The following is a 17,388-nucleotide window of genomic DNA, read 5'->3' as shown; positions in this document are numbered from 1 at the left end:
AGGTCATTTCTGCTCACCTACCTTTCCCTCCTTCCCCCGGGCTCTGTGTCCATCCTGGCTCCACCTTCCGTGGGTCCCGCTTCCTCAGCTCCCCTGGACATCCACCTGCCTGTGACAGGCAATGCCCTTGGACCCCTTTAAGGAGCAGTGCAACTGGCAGTTCTTAGCTGCCCTGCAGCAGCATCCGCTCTTGCACTTCTTGCTCTGGGCGCAAAGCTCCCTGGTGTTCTGCAGAGAGACAGCCCGCCAGCTCCACCGCGGCATCTGTACAAATGAGGGTGGGGGCCAGAGGGCACGCAGGACCTGACTTGTACCTAGAAGGGACTAAATAGATGTTGAAGGTTTGCCCTTAGTGTTCCCCAAATAGGTTACTACTCCTCTGGTACACACCAGAGTGAGCCAGACCTTCCTGCCTTCCACTGCACAGTCTCCTCTTCTGAAAACTCCTACTTCCCCTTTTGGCCGAGCTAGATTGTCACCTCTCTCCCCTCCCACACACATACATCAATGGCCCCAATGCTGGGGCTTATGACATTACATTATCCACCACTGCCACTCATCATCCCTCTGTCAGACAATTTCAATAATCTTTTAACAAGCAAAATACTGAGTACCTACTGTGTCCAGGTCCTGGGGATACAGCTGGAAACAAAAACCTAGAGAAATGGAGCCAACAATCCAGAGCAGCAGTCCAGTAGAACTTTCTGCAATGATGAAAGTGTGCCTTTTCTGCATTGTCCCATTCACCTAGCCACATGTAGCCACTGAGCACTTGAAATGTGGCTGGTATGACCAAGGAACTGAATTTTACATATTGTTTAACTTTAATTAATTTTAATTTAAGTAACTGCATGTGACTAGTTATTACACTATTGGACAAGGACAGCTCTAGGGGAGAAGACACATAATAAATACATAAGTGAAATAGATAGGGTGTCACAGACAAAGTGTTGAGCAAAAAAAGCTAGTTTAAAAAAATACTGTGTGATTCCATTATATGAATTTTTAAAAACAGACAAAACTAATTTTATAACTGTAGAGGTCAGGAGAGTGTTACCTTTGGAGCAACTGACTGGCAGCAAGCAAAAGGGAGCCTCCTGGGGAGCTGGAAATGCTCTGTATCTTGATCTGGGTGGTGGCTATGGGGGTGTTTTCAAAAGTTAAAAAATTAATTGATTTTAATGTAAAATCAAGATAGGAGCATTTTACTGTATGCAATTTTTTACTTAACATGTATACGGTAAGTATTATTAATTAACAATTATGATTTATATTATATACATATAATCACCTATTACGTATGCTGTTAAGTGCTATAAAGAAAATAGAGCAGGAAAGGAAGACAGGATTGGCAGTAGCCTCTTCCTGGTCTCCCTGAATCCACTCTGGCCAGTAACCCACCCTGGTCTGCCCACCTTCTCCACCCACCCCCTCAACTGGCCACACAGTCCTACCTTCCCCCCTCCTCCCATCATTTCTTCCCAGAACAACTAGAGGAATCTTTTTTTAAAAAGATAAATCCCACCTTGTCATTCCCATGCTTCAAAGCCTCCAAGGACTTCCCAGGGCATCTCGATCTAGAAACTCTTTATAGGACCTGCTGTCTTGTTCACTACTGTCTTTCCTAGCTCCTAGGACTGAAGTCCTCACACACAGTAAGTGCTGAATGCAGAACTGCTGAATAAATGAGGATATTCTAATACTCGGTTCCTTTGATCTCTCTGACCTCATCTCCTATTATTTCCAATCTCTCTCTCTCTCTCTCTTTTTTTTTTTTTTTTTCTTGCTATTTCTTGAATATGCCAGGCAAAGTCCCTCATCTGCTGCCTGTTCCCTCCACCGGGACTGCTCTTTGCCCTGCCTGCCTGGCTCCCTTTAGGAAAGACCTCACTCCCTTTAGGTCTTTGCTCTGAAATTTCACGTTTTCAGTAAGGTCTTCCCTGAGTACCCACTCCTCACACCACTACTCCGGAAGCCCCTTCCTTATTTTCTTTAGCCTCAGGTCTTGATCACCTGGAATATATTAATATTTTGCTTAATTGCCTCCTACAGTAGAGTGCCAGCTCTATCAGGGCAAGGATTTTTGTGTCTTTTTCACAGCCCTAGAAAAATAATTTACATATAGTAGGTGCTTAATAAAACGTGTTGAAGGAATGAATGTCTGTCAGACCAGCTATGAGCCTGGGGCAGGATTGCTGGGTCATAGTCACCTCTGCAGTGGCAGCAACTGGCAGGGCCCTGGCAGCCCCCAGGACTCAGATGAGCCTCCTTTGTCCCCTCAGGCATCCTCCACCCAGCACTCTGTGCTGCCCCCCACTTCTGGCTTTCACCCACATCAGCCTCTGTGCCCACCTTCCCTCCCCAAATAGTATGGGTCTTAGGATGGTGGTAGATGGTGTGCCTTCTACGTTCCTTACCAAAATTTTGCTTTCTCCCTGGAAAAATGAGCCCCCAATGAGGAGGAAGAAAAAGAGAGGAGGGAGAGGAGAACCAGGAGCAGTAGTTGCCGCATCATGGCCCAGAGGTGGTGGCGGAGCTTCTAAGGTCCAGCTAAAGACCCTGCATCTGCCATGCAACTGCCACATGACCAAGGCCTGGAGGGGAGGTAATGAGGTGTGAATGCCCAGTCCTGGGGTTGACGGGGAGAGGTTGGCAGTGCCAGCCCCCAGACCAAAGGGACAGAGGAACAAGCAGTTGTGGTAGATGTCCCCAAGAACGGCTGCTGCTTCTTGGACCCTTAGCTGTGCTCATCGCCGCCAGTAACATCTAGTCTGTGTGCTTGGGCTCTGGCTCCAACAAGATCTGATTCAATCTCATGTCTGCTGCCTAATGGTTATGTGATCGTGGGCAAACGTCTTAACTTCTTTGAGCTTCAGTTTTCCCATCTGCAAAATGGGGCATAATAGTGCATCACAGGGATGAGTTAGTGCTTAAATTAAATAACAAGAACTGGGCTTCACATAAAAAGGCACCCAATAAATAGAAGCTGTTATCATTACCTTTACAGTTAAAAGGTCTCAGAGTTAGGATTCCAAAAGACTCCCTCATCCAATCTAAATGTATATTATTGTTTAAAAAAAACAGCATTGTGAATATTTTTTTCTCAGATGAGGTAACTAAGGCTCAGAGAGGTTGCCAAACCTCCCCAAAGTCACAAAGCTATCAAGTAATAGACGATTAGACTCAGTTTTCATCTTTCCACTCCCTCTAGAGGCCTTCAGTTAGTATTTCAGTAACTCCCTCTCTTAAGAAAATGCACTACTCCTGAATGCATTTCTGTAGGTCTTTTTGGCAAGCATGAGAATTACAAGCCCAGGATGCACAGCCATGAGTGGGTTGTGGTGGCATGTCATCAAAACCAGTCTTGAGAGTGGGAACAGGTGATAATACTAAGGGCAGCACAGCAGAAGACATTTTTATAAACATTAGTCCCAGCAGGCAAGAAAATGCCATGGGAACAAACTACCCAGGAATCACAGAGGCGTAACACAACAGAAGTGGATTTCTTGCTCCTGTAAAGTCAATTGTCACTCAGGATGCTCTCCAGGGTGGCTGTTCTCCATGTGGTGACTGGGTGACCCAGGCACCTCCCCTCCATAGATCCCTGCCTCACCACCCAGCTGTGGCAAGGAGAGAGAATAGGAGAACTCACAGGTTTTCTGAGTGCCTCACGAGAGTGAAATCAACCCCCACCCAAAATTGGTTTGGATGTTGGGACTGATGGTGCCACACATACCAAGACAATAAGGAAAGGTTTATTACTCAAGTAATGGAAATTTCTGGGGCCACCAGGGTAGGTGTGAGGAGGTGTGAGTGGCAAGGATGAAGGGGTAGTTAGCTTTGATTTTTACTGTGGCTGAGAGGCGGGGCCAGGGTGAGGGTTCCTGTGGGCAGGCTGGGGTTTGTGTGGTTTCCACTCCCCACCAGCACCAAGGGAGGGAGCGTTTGCTCTTCTTACTGGTTTGCCTAGATGGAGGAGGCAAAGGGGGAGTGAGGGCTTGAAAGCTGTCACCAGCCAATCATCAAAAATGGAGTCTTCCAACCCGAAACCAGGAAACTCCTCAAAGAAAACATAGGCAGGTCTTTGCATCAGTCTTAGCAATATCTTTATAGATGTGACTCTTCAGGCAAGGGAAACAAAAGCAAAAATAAACAAATGGAACTACATCAACTAAAGAGCTTCTGCACAGCAAAGGAAACCATCAACAAAATGAAAAGACAGCCTACCAAATGGGAGAAGTTATTTGCAACGGTATATACAATAAGGTGCTAATATCTGAAATACATAAAGAACTTACACAAACCAACAACAATGGGGAAAAAAACCCGATTAGAGCTGCCTAACAGTACATCATTAACTCTAGGTCCTGGGATCTAAGATCCCTTGGCTTATTACAGTAATAATAAGGGGTTTTGTGGCAGCAAATTTCTCCCACTATTTTCCCTTTGTCCTTTAATAATAGAACCCCCAGGCTTTAGCTGGGCACATGGATACCCAGATGAAAACTACATTTTCCAGTCTCCTTTGCAGCTAGCTGCAGCCGCATAACTAAGTTTTGCCTAATGGGATGTTTAGTGAAAATAACCCATGCTGCCCTTTTAAAGAGAGTGAGCTATTTGCTGTCCCTGTGCCCTCTTTCTTCTAACTGGAATGTGGATCCAACAGATATGATGATGAGCCATCTTCTACTATGTGAAGGAAAGAAACATCCTGGGGCAGAGCTTCCGGAGGAGTGTGTCTGGAGATGTTGATGCCATCCGCCCCCTGGAGAGCCTCTTTAGGGCCCCAAAGTCCTTCTGCTCTTACCCCAAGGTGCTAAACAGATAAGGTGCTTCTAGATGCGCTGTGTTGTAAAAAAGAAAAAAAGAAAGAAAGAAAAGAAAAGAAAAAAAGAAGGAAGCAGAGCAGCAGATGGCTGAGCAAGAGGGTGGAAGGAAGTGGGGGCCATGGACAATCACCCAGCAGAGCCTCCATCCAGGTTCCCCCCAGCTACCTGGTGAGAGAGAAATCATCCACTTGCTTAAGCCATCATGAGAGTAGGTTTTCGCTTCTGCAGCTCTCAAGTTGTATCCTAAAGAACATGGATGGTTTGGATTTGGAAATGATCTTATTGTTTACCCATAAGGAAACAGTTAAGCAAATATGGTCCACATATATAATAAAATTAGGCAGTCATTACTGTTCTAAAAAATACTTCGGTGACATGAGGGAAATATTGAGATATAATGATATAGAAGAAAAAGCAATTTCTGATTTCTCAGTGAGAAAAAGGATCTCTGAGTTACACAGTGGTTATGTCAAACGAGGATTGGCGAGGGCCCCAAGGCAAGGTGACCCCCAGGGAAGAGTGAACTGGAGGTGAGGTGGAGTCTCAGCGTTGCAGTCTGACCCACGGGAGTGAGTCCAGACATCAGAGCTGAGGCCTGGCATCTTCATCAGGATCTGGCCAGGAAAGGGGGTGGCGTTCTGAGTCCTGACTGTGTTGGTGGTCTCATGGCTGTGGGGACACCACGTAAAACCTGTACCCACCTCCATGGGAATATTCCCTGGAGGCTGACTCCACTCTTGCACCCCTGCGCGTAACCCAGGCTAAGTCAGTCAGCGAATTCCACTGCAATGATTGGTTCAGCATTGAGTGTGCAGACTAAGCAAATCCAATCAGAATCTATCTTAGGATGTTTGCTAAGAATTGAGACTGAGATGTTTATATATGTTATATACGGTTCATATATGTGAGGTGGATTTGTGGTCAAGAGCCTGCCCTCTAAAGCAAGACAGCCTGGGTTCAAATCCCAGCCCCACCCCTACTCTGAATCCTTGGCATGGGTGCTTTAAGGCTCAACACCTTATTTGTAAAATAAGAATAATTATAGTACCTATTATAAATTTGTTGTGACAATAAGATGAGTTAATACAGATAAGAAAGTGCTTTGCACAGTGTCTGGAACATAATAAGTGCTTAATAAATCCTAGCTGTTATTATTAGGTGACACCTGGAACTTCTGCAGCTACTGGGAAGGAATCCAGCCTGAGGGCTGTGGAGCTACTGGATTCAGCCAGACCTGAGGTCTCCCTGCTCCTGGACTTCCAGTTCTGACCACCAATGAATTCCCTCATCATCTAGACCAGTTTGGGTTGGCTTTTTTGGATACTTGCAGCAGAAAGAGTCCTCAGTGACACCCTCACCATATGACCTTGGGCAAGTCTCTGGGCCTCAGTTTCTTTTTCCATAAAATGGAAATGATAATATCTGAGATCATGGAGGTATCAATGTTGCTGGAGATAAGGTTCTTGTCTCATCACAGAAAGAATTCAGAGATGAGACACAGAGGTCAAGAAAGTAAAGTGAGGATTTATTAAGCAATAGATGATACACTTTCAAGGGGAGAGCAGCCCGGCTCAGGCGAACAGCTGCACTGTTTCTTTGGCAAGCTGGTTACATAGGGTGTAAAAATAAATGGGTGGAATATTCATTAGAGAGGGAGGGGTTTGGAGTCATGTTCCCTAATTTCCATCCCAGCTCCACCTTCCTGAGGGGAGGAGGAATTTTTATCCTTATTTAATCTTTTTTTTTTTTTTTTCTGTCCTTATTTAGTCTTGATCGGAAGTATCATGGCGTTGGAGCAAGATTGGTGCTTCTTATCTGCAAGGCTAATTTTATTGTAATGACGGCATAATCAGCAAAAGGTTACATTCGAATGTGGAAGATTCCTGCCTTTTCCCATCTTTCTTTGCCTACCTCCAGGATACCTGTCACTCCAAAATGTGTGATTTCTTATCAGTCTGGAGGTTCCAGCTTTTCTCTGCCCAAGGACCCCTGTTCACAAGATGTATGGCTTCCTGCCATTTGGCTCACCCTTTCTCTGCTCATATCGAGCTACCTGCCTGCTATAACATCAAGGCACCAATGCATCAATGCATCAATGCACCTTTCTCACCACAGGTAGGAATATTTTTGCATTTATACTTCACACACATTCTCATAAGCACCCTCTCAGTGACCTCCACCCCTTACTCCCCTTGAAAGGCATTCAGATAACTGCTCTCGGTCCTCCTACACACATCCATCCATGGGCAGCCCAACATACTCTCTCCAGGCACATTCCTCAACCCTGCCCCTCCACACAGCCCTGGGACCGAAGACTTGGCTCTTCCTGGACCAGCCTCCTCTCACGACCCACTCCACACACACGCACACACACCCTACTCCCTTCCTGCCGGTCTGCCCTTGGGCCACTAAGCCTCCAGACAGAACCAAACCCCATGGGAAGCTCTATCGTGCCTCCAGTCTCCCCTTTCAGCTGCCCACAGACTGGAACAATCTTTACCAAGTCCCTTCTCCCAGGAAGTGCAGACAAGGTCCAGAGCCAGGAAATGACTTTAATGTCTTTTGAGCAAGAGGGGACCCCACCCCCCGAGGCCTCTGGTTCCAAGGCAGGGAGGAAGGGGTTGCAGCGACCAGTTTGCATCCTCCTCTAAATCAAATGGCACCGGCGGGCACAGCCTGAGTCCTTGGATGTGCAACTCAAGCCTCTCTGGCAAGGGCATATGATGTTGATGTTTCCCCTGGTCTGCAAAAAATGGGTCAGAGAGTTGAGAGTCAGTCACCAAGGTGCAGGGAAGAAGGGGGTTTAAACTTCTCAGGGTGCAGGAACAAGAGCACAAGTGATGGCGTGGGATGGACTTGAGGTCTGTCAGTTCTACAGCTTACAACTTCATGGCCTTAGGCAAGTTAATGAGCTTCTTTGTCTCAGTTTCTGTTGAATGGGGCTAATAATTTATATTTATACATATATATATAATTATATATATATAAAATATTAACCCCATTAGTTATTGTGAGGATTAAACAGAATAAAGTAGATCAAGTGCCCATAATGAAAAGATCTTCTCACCACTTCAGCTGTAGAGTCAGGCCACAGGAGGGGCCTGGCTGGTTCCCTGAGCATTGGCAGCTCCCCAGATAGGGACAGAGAGGCTGAGCCCATCCTCCCCAGAGGTTTGGGACCAGGGCCAGAGGAGAAAAGACAAGCAAGAACAAGATGTACTGTGCATTCTGCTCCCTGCATTTCCACCAGCTAGTAACAACCATGCTCCATTGAGCACTGTCATTGCCAGGACCAGGACTATGTACTCTTCCTGACAACCTGGTGAAGGGGGGTGCTTTAGCCCTATTTTGCAGGTGAGGAAACTAAGAGCAGAAGTGATCTGTCTGAGATCACAGAGACAGAGGGTGGAGGGGGATGGGTACAGCTCAGTGGTAGAGGGCATGCTTAGCAGGTGCAAGGTCCTGGGTTCAATCCTCAGTACCTCTATTTATGAAAAGAAAAACAAAACAAAACAAAAAAAGACAATAGAGAGTGGAAAAGCCAGGGCTGACACTCAGGTCCAGCCCCAAAGCTGTGATCCTGCCACTGCAGCACCATGCTCCTCTCAAGAGATCGACTCGTTGTGGCAGGGAGTCGGGAATTGATCAGGAGGTCTTCCCCACCTGCTTTGCTGCAGTGATGCTAAGGGAGAGATATTCATTCATTTGACAGATATTTGTTGAGCAACTGCTCTGGGGCAGCACTAAGCTGGGAGGTAGGGGGCAGAAGCAGACAGAAAGCAGTGCAAATCAGGGAAATTCATGATCTGCTGAAGGTATGAGTCAAGGGTGTGGGAGCTCCAAGGAGTGAAAGCTTCTCAGAGGTGGCTGCAATTGTACTGCAGGACCAGTAGGAGTTTGACAGAGGAGCGGGGAAGGGCACTACAAGCAAAGGGTGAAAAAAGCGGGTGCAGCCATGTGAGGTTTTTAAACCTTCCCCACCCTACATACTGGAAGGGGCTGCCCCGCCACGCCTGGGGCAAGCACATCATGGCTACTCTGGCCTTAGGGGCACAGAAGGCACCTCCATGATTCAAGCTGATGAGGCAGCAGTCACTGAAGCACTCAGAGTGATGGAAGCACCTAGCTCCGGTCGTCTGTGGGGACAACCCCTGAGTCACCAGCTCTCTGGCAACGGGGGAAGGTGGAGGAGGGTCCCTGAGATGGTCACCCCCAGATCCTACCCCCTTTGTACCCCTCAGCAGCACTCAGAGGAGCAGGAGTGAGAAAGGGTAGGGGTTTAGTACTTTTCCCTCTGCCTCTCCTTTCCTGGGTACCCCCTTACCTCTGTAGGCCCCAAAGGGTGTCCTGTGTTGGGGAAGCAATTATTCCCCAATCACACTTTAATTGGGGGGTGGGCAGAGAATGAGGTGGAAAGAAAGATGGGGAAGGAAAGAGCTGTTTTGCCTAGAAGGGCAGGGAGGGGGTCTAAGACGCCGGTGGGCGTGGGGACTGAGATGCTGGGAGAGGGTGCTGGGTTGGGGGAGGGCAGGGATGTTGCAGGTTATGGGCCTCTTTCTTTCACCTCCAGAGCCACCAGGGAGGTGAAGAAGGGCTTTGAAGTCCTTTTGGGAACACATCAAGCTTCCAGCCTGAGAAGAAATCTCGTTTGGGGTGGTTCCCCCAAACCCCCACTTCTCTCTCCAAACCGAGCTGGCACCTTCTGGCTAAACTATGATGCCTCGGCTACCACCTTCTGCTAGAGTGTAAGATTCCAAATGCTCTCTTGGCTCACCTTCGTAAACCTCTTTTTAAAGGGCGGGAAACGTGCCCCAGCAGGGGAGCAGGATTCCCACGAGGAGCCTGGCCGTGGGCTTGGGCGTCACAGGTCCGGCGGGCTCTGAGAGGCTGCGTGTATAAAGCCCTTCGCTGCCACGTGATCCGGCGCCCCCAAGGCTGGGGGTGGAGGGTCAAGAAGTTAATGGTCACAGGCTGCTCTGCAGCAGAGGCCAAACCGTGACCTCAGCTCCCGGGCCCCGGGAAAGGATGGGATAAGGAAAGGTGTTCTCGTGAGACCCTATTTGAAGCTTGGACAGGCCAGACGCTAGATTTTAGGGGCCCTAGGGGCTTCAATAGGTACTACTTCCAAATAAAAACTTTAAACTGTAAAATTAAACTTTATTTTTAAAAATTAGTGGAAGTTTACATGCTGAAATGAAAAGAGCTTCCTTCTTGATATTCTGATGTTCTCTCTGCCCTGGCTGCACCAAACTGCCCCACCCCAACCCTTGTCTTTAGGACCAGCCAGCCTCGACCTCTAGTGCTTCTCATGCCGTCTCCAGGCCCGGACTTGCATCTGTAAGTATCAGGAAGGAAGACAAGATGGCCTCTAAGTCTTACAGTTCTAACGAGCTGATTAATTGTCTAAGAATTTGTCTGTGAATTGCATGGAATTCACCCATCTTGGTGTAGAGGTTAAGATTCAGTGAAGAGGGGAAGACTCAGAGGGAAGAGGAGGGTTGAGGGAGGGCTGTGGGTCACAATCAGTGGAAAGAGGGGGAGGCAGGTCTCTCTCACCATCTCCCTCTGGATGAAACTCCCACCTCATTCTGCCCTAGCCTGCTTCTGCTTTTAAAATTTTGCTCTTAAGAAAAGATCTGAGGAGCCCTGTCTTGAGCAGGAGTGGGGGCAGTAGGGGCTGAAGGGTGCTATAGACTGAACTGTGCCCCTTGTTCATATGTTGGAACCCTGTCCCCCAGTGTGATGACATTTGGAGATGGGGCCTTTGGGAAGTAACAGGTTTAGATGAGGTCATGAGGGTCCCCTCATGATGGGATTAGTGTCCTCATAAGAAGGGACACCAGAGAGCTGTGTCTTTCTCTCTGCCAGGTGAGGACACTGTTAGAAGGTGGCTGTCTGTAAGCCAGAAAGAGGGCTCTCACTGGAACTGGGCCATGCTAGCACCCTCATCTCTGATTTCCAGCCTCCAAAACCATGAGAAATAAATGTCTGTTGTTTAGGTCACCCAGTTTATGGTGTTTTGTTATGGCAAAGCGAGCCGACTAATAGGGGACTCATATCTTTTCTCTAAGGATAACAGCCCTCACTGTACCCAGAGGCTTTTGTGCCAATGACCTCTGTTAGCCCTCCCTGTATGAGGGTAATTAATGCGGGCTGTCACAACAGAGAACTCTCGAAATTTCGGTGGCTTGGCACAATGCTTTATCAGTCATGTAAATTTTCATATGGGACAAGAGACCTTTCTTCAGTCTTGTAGCCACACCATCTGGAAGACTGTGCTCCGAGGTCATTGTGGAAGGTGGAGGAGAGGGGTGGAGGAAGCACATGGACACCTAACTGCCTCGGCCAGGTGTGACACAGGCCTCTTCCACTTACGGACATTGTCCACAACTAGTCACACGACCTCAGCCTTCTGCAAGGGAGCCTGGGAGGTTCAAGTCCTAGAATATATAGCATCTACTATGGTTTCTGCTCGTAACCCTTATCCCCGTTTTACAGATGAGGAACCCGAAGGCTCAAGGTAAAATAACTTGCCCAAATAACACAATTAAGTCTCAGAGCCAGATATAAATCCATGGCATTCTACCTACTAAGCCCAAACTCTTCCCACTACCCTACACTGCTGTGGGTGGCTGAAGGCTTTGTCCCCTAAAGTGATTTCTGTCATTATTAGTCACCCATCCAGGAATCTCACTGTGAACTGGAGAGGGGCTCCAGGGACAAAATGTCTGAACGTGGCACAGGTTATCTGAATGAGGTAGGTTTCTACTTCCTGTCTGAGAACGTTTCCATTTTTACAGTTGCAGATCACTTTGAATATCAACCTATGCTTTTTATCTCTGTGTTTCTCTTTTATATGGATTTAACATGTTCTTTTAAAAATCATGTTTCCAATATTCAGGGTGTCTCCTTCCTCCGGGATTTAGTGGGAAAGCCCCACGGTCCACAACTTTCCCCTTACCGACCACATGGCACCTACACACCCACCCTGGTCCACTCTGGAAGGTGAGCCTCCACTCACCTACTCCTGTGTTACTGTCTGCTAGCAACAATCAAAAAAGAATGTTCCCTCTGCTCTGTGCCATCATCAGTCTTTGCTGAATGAATGCCCGGGGTGCTGTTACAGAGTTCTGTCCTCTTTCAGTCACTGGTAACTTGAATTTGTTTTTCTTCTAGCCTTGCATAGTAATCCTAGTTGCCCTCTCTAAAAACAGTTGCTTCACAGACAGATGATCAGTGCCATATGTGGAAACGAAGGCAAGAGACAGTCCTGGGAAAGAGGGGCAGATAGCAGAGTTCACCTGCCCTTTCTGAGTCCTGTGATGGACCAAACTCACTCCCTTCCCTGGTACCCAGCCTCTGTGCTCATCTGCCAGCTCCTATTTAAGAGAATATGAAAAGAGCACTCAAAGCTTAATAAATATCTGTCTAATAAATTGTAAAACAGATAAATCACTAATAGTGGAATTTCATTTATCAAGACAGGGATGTAGGATATACAAATAGGTTCAGCTGCAGTAAAAGAAACCACAGAACAAATGGCTTCATATGAGATAGAAGTTTATTTCCCTTTCACATAACATTCCAAGCGTATGCAGTCCAGGGCTGATATGGGATCTCCACAGTCTCAGTGGTGAAGGCTGCTTTAATTTCATTGCTCTGGCGTCTATAAGCATTGCCTTCATCAGCATGATTCAAGATTGCCTTGTAACCTGTTCATATTTCAGGCAGTGGAATGAGGGATGTGGGGGAGGGGCTTGACTTTGCTTTAAAGACTCTTCCATTCTATTGGCCAGTCATAGTCACATGACTAAGCCTAGCTGCAAGAAAAACTGGGAAACGTAGTTTCTATTCTAGGCAGCTATGTGCCCAGATAAAAAGCAGCACAGTCTGGTGGTCTAAAGCGTGTGTGTGTGTGCACGCACCGGGGGTATACTTTCTTCTTTTAATTTTAATTTTTTAAATTGAAGTATAGTTGATTTACAATGTTTTGTTAGTTTCAGGTGTACAGCAAAGTGATTCATATATATATATATATTCTTTTTCAGATTCTTTTCTATTATAGGTTATTACAAGGTATTGGGGTTATGCTTTCTAATTCCACAAGTTACACTCCCATGTGTGCCCAAGAGTCCTGTCTTTAATCTTCCTAACCATGCAATCTCCATTCCATGTCCTTTCTGTCTCCTGGACTCACATTGGATTCTAGCACTTCCCAGAATGCAAGAACCCAGGGTGATATGATAATGGAGAGTCCCTACAGTGAGGATTCATTTCCCTTTGTCATTCTTTGTCAGTCCAGACTGACAGGGCTGGGCCAGACACAGTGGCTCATGATTTGTGTCCCTTGGACACAACAAAAATTCGCCAGCCACATGCCCAGAGAATTTCAGTGGGGCTCAGCCATTAACCTTGCTGGTTTCCAGCCTTAGGAGACAGGATCTATTACACAGTGCCTTCTCCCTCGCTTTCCAGTGATGTGACCTGGGGTACCTCCAGCCTCAGGGAATTTTCCCTGAGGTTCCATCCAGGGGTCAAATCTTGGGAATCAATTCACTCCCTTGGAAGGAGGTGAGGTTCTCACACTTGCTCTGGCGGCCTGGACCTCCTGGTGCTCGCTATAGAACACCAGGGAACAGCCAGAGATGGAATCCAAGTTCATGAACTCAGCTCTCTTTCTCTGCCTTCCTTCCCACTTTTTACTCCATTGTATGTATCTAGGTCACTGCATCTCAAACAATAACACATAAACTATTTTAAGAATCACATTTCTATGTTTTTCTATTGCTATTTGTTTGCCCCCTTGCCCATTCATTTTGAAATCTGTTCCTTATTAGCAGACAAGCTGTAGCAGGTGCCAGATGTTTAGGGGGAAAATTTCTATTCACTTAACTTCTTCCTCTCACTTAAAGAAAGCTAAGCATTCCTTCATTTTGGCTGTGGAACTCCTTTGCCCAGCTCGGGGAAAGAGGTGTTCTAATGTGGCAATGACTGAGAATCTCTGAGGTCATGAGAGGGTTTAGAGGAAGGGAAAATAGTTGAGAGGAGAAGGGGAGCCTTCCAGGGTGGGGTTTTGACTCATCCTTTGATTCGGTGGAAGAAGTTGTCTTGGAGGCGGAAAGCTCTCCCCACCCACTTCTTGTTTCTCTCAAAGAAAACCATGCTGTGTTCCAGGCCATTCGAATGGCCATAGTTACTTGTGGGCAGGGTCACAGGCATTAAAGGTCCCACACTTGAGTATAGTGTTGGGGATTTTTGTTCTTGTCCTTGAGTGGAAGAACTGACTCGGTGGCTAGACCCTTGGAAGAGTCACCTGTTGTATTAGCTAACTATTGTTGTGTAATGAATTACCCCAAAGCTCAGTGGCTCAACACATCATATATTACTTCATAGGTTGTGTGTGTCGGGAATCCAGTCACAGCTTAGCTGGGTCCTCTGGCTTAGCTGAGTCACGGGCTGCAATCGAGGTGTCGGCTGGGGCTGCGGTCACCTTCAGGCTCAACTAGGGGTGGATCTGCTTCCAGGTTTACTCAGGTGGTGGTTGGCAGATTTCAGTTCCTCGCAGGGTGTTGGACTGACAACCTCAGTTCTTCATAGGCCATTGGCTTGAGTCCTCCCCAGTTTCCTTGCCGCATAAGCCTCTCCACAGGATAGCTCACAACATGTCCACTGGCTTCATCAGCACAAGCAAGTGAAAGAAAAGGGAGAATGGAAGCAAGATGGAAGTCACAGTGTTTTGTAATCTAGCCTTTAAAGTAACTCTCCCTAACTTGACCGTTGTATGGTCAGGCCACCCAGGATGGCTGTTCTCTTGCTCTTTGTACATTCCCTACTCAACCAGTCCTTGCTTCACCTACCCCCTCCTCACATGAACGTGTCTGCCCCCTGCGCCAGCTGGTGATGGTTCCAGTCTTTCAGCCAGAATATCTCCACCTGCTAGTTTTTTTTTTTTTTTAACAGAGGTACTGGGGATTGAACCCAGGACCTCATGCATGCTAAGCACTCACCCTACCACCAAGCTGTACCCTTCCCACCTCCACCTGCTAGTTTTTAAAGGGAAGCATCTGCCCTCCTGATAGTTGTTAATCTGGGGGGGCTGTAAGGGACATGCCCCAGCTGCTGGTTTCCCTGGTAACTGATGAGCCAACATGGCATCAATCCCCTCATAAATGGTAACCTCCTTCTCTGAGTAGTGGAGATGGCTGCTGCATCCTGCCTGCTGTCTGCCAAACACTGTGGGGGTGTTGCTCCAGGACCTTTTGTTTCAACTTGTAAGATCCCCTATCTCTCTGTCACTGTCTCAGGCTCTTCGATCTCAAGGCTGGGCAATTACAAGGCTTGCAAGCCTGCAAGGTGCAGCCCAACAGCCATATTCTATTGGTTAGAAGCAAGTCACTGGATCTGGTTCACATTCAAGGGCACCAGTTACGCAAGGGCATACTTAGGAAGTGGGGATCCCGGGGTCATTTTAGAAGGCTATCTACCACATTTGCCATCTATGATTATTGGAGATGGATAAAAGTTGTATTTGCTGATGATAAAAGGATTCCTATTTTGTAAAAAATAAATCAATCTCTCTTCTCTCTCTTCCGCCTTTTCTCTTTGTTTCTTTGCTCATAAGGCCAGTCTAGAGATCTTACTGCTCTGAGCTCAGAGAGCAATTGGTGGTAATGTGAGTTTAGAGAGAAGGAGAGGCTCTGCTTTAAGTCTTAAGACAAAGCCAGGGACTCCAGCCTTGTTTGCTCCAGAACCCTATGTTGGGGTCCTGTTGGAAACAGATCCATGTGGCTTGGTGTTCTCTGTCTCTAACGTCTCTCCTTCAGGAAATCAGTTACAGGAGTAACTGGCAGTCTGCCTGGCCAAAGACCGTCTACCAGCACCCTAGCCCCTCCCATAACCCTGTCAGAGGGAAACTCTGATTGGTTTCCCTTTTGGTAAAGTCCAGGTAGTTTCCCACCCTGGAAATCTCTTCCCTTTCTCAAGATCTAATTCAAGCCCATCTCTTCAATGAAGCCTTCTTAGAATCAAATAAAAAGCTGGAAAGAGATGTTTCTTTGGAAATATAATTGTCTGAAGGTAAAAGAAGTCTGCAGGTAAGGAAACAAGCTAACCAGCTGGAATGAAGCCTGAGGGAAGGGATCAGGTGGCAACTATTGGTCATAAACTTTCTCTTCTTGGCCCAGAACCTCTCTAAGGGGAAGACAGATGGCATAGGTGCTGAGCACACATTAATCCTTGTTGATTGATGCCACCTGTGGTTTTTAAACATTCACAAATTCTTTGACAGGCTTCTCTTGTAAAGGCAGAGCCTCACTTCCCTTACCTGGAATGTGGGCTGGACTTAGTGACTCACTTCTAACAAACGTGGTGGAAGTGATAATGTATGACTTCTGAAGTTAGGTCAGAAAAGGCAAAGCAGCTTCTGCCCTGCTCTCTCTCTGGGAGGATTCACTCTAGGAGAAGCCACCTGCTTCGTCATGAGGACGCTCAAGCATCCCCGTGGAGATACCCATATATACAGAAACTGAGGCCTCCTGCCAACTGCCAGCACCAACTTGCCAGCCACACAAGTGAGCCACCTTGGAAGTGATCCTGCAGCCCCAGTCAAGTCTTCAGATGACTGCAGCCCTGGCCAATATAGCTTAACCGCAAGCACAGCTTGACTGAACCAGAACCACCAAGCCAAGATGCTTCCAAATTCCTAAGAGAGGCAACCCAGGCTTACTGATCCTCTAAATTGGTAAGAGGAAGGGAGCTGGAGAGAGATTGCAGGAGAAGGCTTTTGCTTCCTGGTTCTTGTGTGCTTGATTGGCAGGCTTCTGCAGTGCAGACAGCTTCACCAGTGCCCAGTTCCTGGAATGGCCAGCAACACCCCGTGTCTAACAGATCCTCCTGGCACTACACACTGGGCAATAGTGTCAGCAGAGTGCCTCCACCTCTTGCAGCTTTTGCAGTTTCTCCAGCACCTGCTGTGCATGTGGCTTCTCCAGCATGAAGCCCCTGCAGCACTCACAGCTTCTCCAGCACTGGGAGCCTGCGGTCCAGGGAGAACTACTGTACCCAGCCCAGGCAGTTCTGTAGTGGAGTTGCTTTGGTTTGACACCTTCCTGTGAAGAGCTTTCCCTGGCATCTGAGAGGGCAGATTTCTGCCAGTTACATTGGCATGACACCACAGTGACTTTTCTGCCCTCTGGTAAGCCACAGGCTGTGTTCTCTTCAACAAAGTCTGGATTTCAGCCGTGGGTTAGGAGGTGGGTTTCTCTTCATTGGGTGTTCCATCTCAGCCTCAGTCCTGCTCAGGCTGCGTCTATGTCTGCTACTTATGTACCCTTTAGAGTACTCTTTATTCCTTACTAACCAATTCTTTGTTACTCCAATTCCCAGTTATAACAAATAATTATTTTAAAATTTCCCTGTTCAAATTACTGTGTGGTTTCTCTCCTGATTGGGCCCAGACTGATACACTTTACCCTCTCTATCTGAGATCTTTCTCAACTGCCACAGATTCTGGCTTATAATCCATGGTGCCCTCTCAAGGGGCGTGGGCCAAGGAATATGA

The 17,388-nt window shown here is 47.3% G+C and overlaps 1 protein-coding gene and 1 long non-coding RNA gene across 19 annotated transcripts; one reads left to right on the top strand and one right to left on the bottom strand.

Moving 5' to 3' along the window:
• Positions 1-272: 272 nt before the first annotated feature.
• LOC123615076 (uncharacterized) lies at positions 273-16,784 on the top strand. Of its 18 annotated transcripts, none has more exons than XR_012501103.1 (6): positions 273-2,605; positions 5,988-6,200; positions 6,597-6,944; positions 9,400-11,834; positions 16,117-16,569; positions 16,645-16,758. It is a non-coding gene; the product is annotated as an uncharacterized LOC123615076 (long non-coding RNA). The 18 variants fall into 18 exon arrangements; XR_012501106.1 differs by lacking the exons at positions 16,117-16,569; positions 16,645-16,758 and having other exon boundaries at positions 9,400-11,178; positions 11,503-11,586; positions 11,731-13,125; XR_012501101.1 differs by lacking the exons at positions 16,117-16,569; positions 16,645-16,758 and having other exon boundaries at positions 9,400-11,349; positions 11,503-11,586; positions 11,731-13,124.
• CLPSL2 (colipase like 2) lies at positions 6,952-9,076 on the bottom strand (the record flags this gene model as incomplete). The annotated part of the gene is made up of 2 exons (XM_010949142.3): positions 6,952-7,572; positions 8,843-9,076. Coding segments are annotated over 2 exons (330 nt in total), but the record flags the coding sequence as incomplete, so codon positions are not given.
• Positions 16,785-17,388: the final 604 nt, after the last annotated feature.

This window comes from Camelus bactrianus, chromosome 20 (assembly GCF_048773025.1).
Source record: "Camelus bactrianus isolate YW-2024 breed Bactrian camel chromosome 20, ASM4877302v1, whole genome shotgun sequence".
Classification (NCBI taxonomy): Eukaryota; Metazoa; Chordata; class Mammalia; order Artiodactyla; family Camelidae; genus Camelus; species Camelus bactrianus.
This window is presented reverse-complemented; position numbering and strand designations above follow the sequence as displayed.